This window comes from Microtus ochrogaster, unplaced genomic scaffold (assembly GCF_000317375.1).
Source record: "Microtus ochrogaster isolate Prairie Vole_2 unplaced genomic scaffold, MicOch1.0 UNK29, whole genome shotgun sequence".
Taxonomy (NCBI): domain Eukaryota; kingdom Metazoa; phylum Chordata; class Mammalia; order Rodentia; family Cricetidae; genus Microtus; species Microtus ochrogaster.
This window is the reverse complement of record NW_004949127.1, coordinates 2254317-2260605: the sequence shown is the minus strand read 5'-3', so window position 1 is coordinate 2260605 and position 6289 is coordinate 2254317. Positions and strand designations below refer to the sequence as shown.

Below are 6289 nucleotides of genomic sequence, written 5' to 3'. Positions count from 1 at the left end.
GGGCTGGGGTCTTGCTGCTGCTGTTGGTGTATTCATAGTTCAGCGGGCTGGGGTCTTGCTGCTGCTGTTGGTGTATTCAGGGTTTGGTGCTCGTTGTCATCACAGTCAAACTTTAGAGTATTTTCTTACCATTCATTCATCAGTTGAGGGAGTTTTAGAATCGTTCCACTTTGGACTATTCCCGAAAAATGCTTCTGTGAACAGCTGTAGACAGGTTTTTCCATGGACATACAGTTTGGTTTCTCTTGGTTGTAAAACTGAGAGTGGAAATGTCTGGGGAAACTTTTTACTGTGTGGAGTTTCTAATAATAGAGCAGTCAGCCTGTATCAGGTCAGTGCCACCCAACACGCAGAGCTGTGGCATAGTTGCAACTTCCTTAGGCGTATGATGCTCGGTTATTAAAATTTGGTATATCATATCCCAACCTCTCATTCATGCCTATAGCCAGGTATGGAATGCATGAGATTCTCTATTCTCTTTCTTGATAATACTTAGGTAGCTCTTAACTTCATTATGCAATTTCATGTCCCTCAGGATTGTTGGAAATCAAAAAAGTTGCAAGATTCACAATGATAGAAATTTTAGTGACTAGTTTATCACTAAAGGGGGTGTATTAAATGTGCATTTCTTAAAATCAACCAAAAATTGCAATCTTTCAACTTTTTTTTTAGTTTCCTTTTTTTATTAGATTTCCACTTCCTCTCCTCCTCCCATTCCCTCCACACACACTCCCACCCCATCCCCTCTAGTCCTAAGAGAGGGTAAGGCACTTTGCTTTATGGAAACTCCAAGGCCCTCTCTACTACATCAAGGCTGAGCAAGGTAAACAGCCAAAGAGAATAGGATCCCAGAAGGCCAGTACATGCAGTAGAGATAAATCCCAATACCACTGCCAGTGTTCCCTTCGTCTGCCCCAGCCATACAACTGTCAGCCACATTTAGAGGTTCACTAACACAGACTCCAGGAACCGTACGGGGGCAGCTTCCTTCTCTCCTGTTAGGACTGATCTCTGACAAATGGAGGAAGTCACCCACGAGACTGTTACCATTTTATTAATATTTGGCCAAGAGAACCTGTGTGTTCTGATCTTGGACTTTAAGAAACGTTCTTTTTCCTTCTTGCTGAATGAATTGGCAAACAATGTTTCACACCATTGTAATCTCATCACTAATCTAAAGTTTAAACTTTACTCTTATCCACACAACCCATGATAGGTTATTCAAGTATTAGAATTTCAAACAATAAATTATTATTTCTTGGAAATTGTAGTTTATTATTATTATACTGAACATGATTATAGCCTCACATTAATTCAAACATGATTTGTACCTAATTATTCTCAAGAAATGTTTATGTTTAAAGACTGTTAATATTTTCATACCCTTTTGAAGGTCTTCTGGGGTCAAGAGCATTTGAATTGCTTGTCCCTTCTGCATGAATTATTCAGTGGGTATCTTCAGGAAGAGGGGAGCTTTGAAGTGCCGGTTCCCGAATCAGCACCCCAAATGCCATCTCCTGTGGATAAGACTCAAGCTCTGAAAAGTGAACCAAGTTCAGATGACCTGCGGACAGGCTCCTTTCAGTACCTACAGGATGCTGGTGAGTACAGGCAGTGTCGTGAGTGCTATGTGCCATGTGTGGCGTGGGGTGAGTGCAGTGATAGCCCTGGGGCACGAGAAAGCGGTCCATTCACACTGACAGTGTAGAAGTGATGAACCAGCCAGTCCCTGTGATAGCACTGGAGCACGAGAAAGTGGTCCATTCACACTGACAGTATGGAGTGATAACACCAATCAGTCCCTCTTTGAAATTGACTTTTTCCGTCTCAAATCTTATTTAAACTGATCAGTTAGTTTCTTTATGTGATTTTTTTAATTCTCTCTCTGAGAAATCAACGTGTTCCTTTTTAAAAACTTGCAGTGTTGTTTTCATTTGGCAGAACCTTTGAAACTCCCTGGTGCCTATGAAGTCTTGTTCTGTAGTGAGACAGACGAGAGCCCAGGGATGATGCTATGGAGGTATCCGGAGCCTCGCGTCCTCACCCTGGTGCGGATAACTCCTGTGCCTTTTAACACCACAGAGGACCCAGATCTTAGCACAGCGGACCTCGGAGATGTGCTGCAGGTGTGTAGTGGCTGCTTTTATCTTTCTAAAATAAAATAAGTATGAGAAAATGATGACCATTAAGAAAAAATATTAGAGCATACATATTTCTTCTGTCAGTAGTAGCAAAGATGAGTACATTCATGTGTGTGCTGTATGTATGCACATGTGTAAAAAGGAGAGAGATAGTTTGCTGTCTCTGGACCACCTAAAGCATTAAAGATCAGGGGGAGTTCCAGGGATCCAAGCAGCATACAGGAAGCTTGGCTATTCTCAATAGCCAGAGTCAGTATCTGGTCATACAATGTTTTATAACTTAATAAAAAATATATTTATTACCAATGTATGGGTAAAGTTCAAAGTAGAGATACCATCCTAGGGAACAAGACAGGGCTGCGGTTTCTGGAAGTTGAGCTTGCTCTAGAATTCACAGCAAGGATTCTATGTATACAGTAGTATAGCGTTCACAGTAAAGATAAAGCAACAGGACACAACAGATAGGAGAAGTATCCTGATGCCGTTTCCTGAGATCCTGGAGCTGTCTGTCCTCATGTTCTGCCTTTGAGCAACAGAATTTAACATGTGGCTGGGAATGGATCTCATGGACAGAAGCAACTCTTCAGTTGCAATCTTAGGATCCTACAAATTGTCTTGTTTCCTTAGAGAAGTTGAGAACAGAAACTATGTAGCATCAGTCACAGGATCAGCTCAGCTGAGATTTTCTCCTTTGCACCTAAAGGTTCAGGTCCTAGAGTTTTCTTAGGGGTCAGAAAGCATCTGCGCCACTCATGTGCTGGGAGCTCCATCGAGCGTGAACAGTTCTTGGTTGTTGATGGGTAGAAGAGTCTCCCTACGTCCTCTTCCAGAGGGAACCCTCCTGTTGTCCTCCTTGTCCTGTGATGGTCTGGATTCTGTTCTGGAGCCTCGGGTCTAATGCGTGCCTGACCTGAGTGGAAGGAAAGCATGGAAGGTGCCCCTGGAGAGGGTGGTGTAGTGCAGATTCTGTGGGCTGTGAGGTCTTCTGACCGTCTCCTTAGGCAAACTTCTGGGCTTCCCAGACTTTCAACTTCCTTTCCTAAAAGTAACAGTTGTCGTTATCAACCTTCCAAAGTAATTGCAGGCTGTTACAGTAAATGGGACATTATAGTTAATATGCTTAAACCAGTGCTTTCACACATAGTGAGGTCGTCTTCTCTACTCAGCGGACACAAGCACCTAGAGATTTTTACAAGACTTTTCCACGCCATCTCAGCCTCCAGTCTCCCATCCAACCTAGCCCTTCCAAAATCATACAGGAACAGAGAGATCACATGACTCACCGAGGGAAATGCTCCGTGGGTCTGTCACCCTGCTATGCCTGCTGTGATAACCTGGCATGCCCTGGACATTGAACATGCTTTAGTTAAACTAGCCTATTTGTATTTACCAAACCAACTTTAACTACCCACTTTTTCCTTGTTTATTAGTTTGATTTCTATTGTTCTGATAAACTTTATGTCCAGAACAATCTGGGGCAGAAAAGATTTATTTCAGCTTACCTGGGTCACGGTCTACTATTGGGAGAAATCAGGACAGGAACTGAGGTGAAGACTCAGAGGGACACTGCTTTCCAGCTTCTCTCATTACAGCTTGGACCTACCTGATTTGAGATGCACGGCCTATGGTGAGCTGGACCTTCCTACATCCACTAGCCATCGAGAAAATGCCCCAAAGACATGCCCACAGGCAGTCTGTTCCATGTAGTGCCTCGGCTTACTTGACTTCCCTCTTGACTCTCAAGAAAAACAATAGTAAAATTAAATAAGCCAACACACTGTCAGTTTCTCCTTTCTTGAAAACTAGAGTCCTGTCTACTCGTGGATTAGCTAACATTCTGTCTGACCCCGAAAGCTTCTCGGACAGCGTATCTAGACGTGCCGCCACCCTCCTGAAACCCTGGAGCACTGATGTCACTACTTGGATGCTGCCTTTCACTTTATTCTGTTTCTCTATATCTTCTTCTATTCCTAGATTGTGTGTCTCGAGCAAGGGATCACATAGCTTACCACTCTGTTCTTGTACTAAATAGGGCCACTCAAAAAATTGGTAGTGGTAAATACTTGGATGCCTGGGTTCCTGCTGCCTGCTATGTAGAAGTATTAAGAAGTTAATTAACGTAAACTAAGCTTAAAGTTAAGTTAATTATTAAGAAGTTATTCATAGTATGTTAGTAAATTTATTTTGGAATTTTAATGGAACACATAGGAACATGCCTATATTATTCATCTAACCATAGGTTCTAAAAAAAAAACCTTAAATGTAATATTTATAGAAACCAAAATGACTTTATTTTGTGTCCATTAATGATTTTATCACATAAATTTAAATACTGACATGTCAACAAAATGAAGGTATATGTGGTATAACAAGAACTGGGATTGAAAGATGCCACCAACCTGTAAAGAGTGTTGTTTTAAATGGGCTTAGGTGTAAGAACTTCCTGGTGTGTGATTTTGTGTGGCAGTTTCCAGGGTCCCCTTTTCCCTCAACTTATTGCATCTTGTAAGGATTCCAATTTGAGAGGTCTACTTTCTGACTTGGCGATGGATTGTTTTTAAGACAGGGTCTCTCTGTACAGCCTTGGCTAACCTGGAACTTACTGTATATATAGACCAGACTGTACAGCCTTGGCTAACCTGGAACTTACTGTATATATAGACCAGAGTGAACTTGAATTCAGAGAGCCTAGAAAGTGTTTCAGCCTCCCAAATTCCAGGCTTAAAGACTTCTGCCACCACACCAGATGGACATTGTAATTTTTATGTAGATCCGTTGTGTTACTTTCTATGGAGGGATAATATTTAGCCTGACTGATTGTTATATGCAGCATATTAATGAGGAAACGAGCACAGTATTGATGGAACAAGAGTAAAATTAGAAAATGTCTTTTTAAAGTATTTTAAGGTCTATTTTTATCATCTTTTAGTTATATGTATGTGTATCTCTGCATGTGGGTTTATAAACTTGATCTGTGGTACCTGTGGCAGCCAGATGCATCGAATCATTTGTAGCTGGGGTTACAGACAAGGGTAATGTACCTTGAGTTGAACTCAGGCCCTCTGAAAGGACAGCAGGTGCCCTTTACCCCTGAGCATCTATCTAATCCCTTGAAAACATCTTTAGCCAGGGAAGTGCTCTGACATTTTATGTTAGTGACAAATTTATTTCTCCCATGTAAATTTGCCCTTCAGATCTCAAAATCCCTAATTGAATGATTTCCTTAGCGAACTCATCAGAGTTTGGTACATATTCCTTCTTGGTACATAATGAGAAATAATCATACTTGTAATTCCTTAAGTGTCTCTGCATAGGGGACAGGAGGAACAAGCAAAGTCAGTAGTGTCGTTTGTTGATTCCAGGGGAGAGAAGCGTATGCTGAAGACATCAGTGCACTTGTGCCCAGTTCTCTTCTACTCATCCAGCTTAAAAGTCGGGACAATTGGGTTTTCTTTTTTTGAAGACCTGTTTTTAATTACATGTATCTGTGTAGGGGAATGTGTGCCTGTAAGTGCCGGTGTCTAAGACAAACAGAAGACAGTGTTAGGAACTCAGGTACTCTTAGCTGCTGTAACAGTTAATAATGAATTAATATTGCTATAAAAATCAAAGCGAAGCCACACTGAATGAATAACAAATTTTAATTTACTATGAAATGGACATCATCTCCATTTTACAGTTGGGTAAACTGAACTGTTCCTGGATCACAGAATTTGTTAGTAAGGGGAGTCTCAACTTCACACCTATCTGTCTGACTACAAAGCCCTTGCTCTACATAAAAATCTGGGAAGAGACTATTCTAGATGGTTTACCTAAGTGACAGTGAGCCCTGCACTATTGGGAAATGTGGGGAAGAAGGAAATAAAATTACCATTTTACTTTATCATGAAATAATTATCCAATAATGTGCCAAAGTGGCTTTAAATCAGTAAAAGTAAATGCAAGAGAGATTAGCTGTTAACATTGCTAAAGAAAGACGTAGGACGTAGAAGGAGGGAAATGCCCAGACAAAGTGTTAGGATACAAAAATAACCTCCAAAAATACCATTGAATTTGTTTTGTGTTGTTCATTTACTGCTGGTCCTGGGACCTGCTTTTAGGTGTGATTTCCTGGTACCGGCCGTCCTCAGTGGCTCTTACCTCCTCTT

At 41.2% G+C, this 6289-nt stretch overlaps 1 protein-coding gene across 5 annotated transcripts in view; it reads left to right on the top strand.

Annotated features, from left to right (window-relative positions):
• The window catches only part of Vps13b (vacuolar protein sorting 13 homolog B), a 441647-nt gene that overhangs the window by 326450 nt on the left and 108908 nt on the right, over positions 1–6289 (top strand). For all 5 annotated transcript variants that reach the window (XM_026789767.1, XM_026789768.1, XM_013354110.2 and 2 more), the window contains exons 38-39: positions 1394–1601; positions 1942–2126. In XM_026789767.1, the coding sequence (XP_026645568.1) occupies positions 1394–1601; positions 1942–2126 (393 nt within the window). The remainder of the gene's footprint in view (positions 1–1393; positions 1602–1941; positions 2127–6289) is intronic.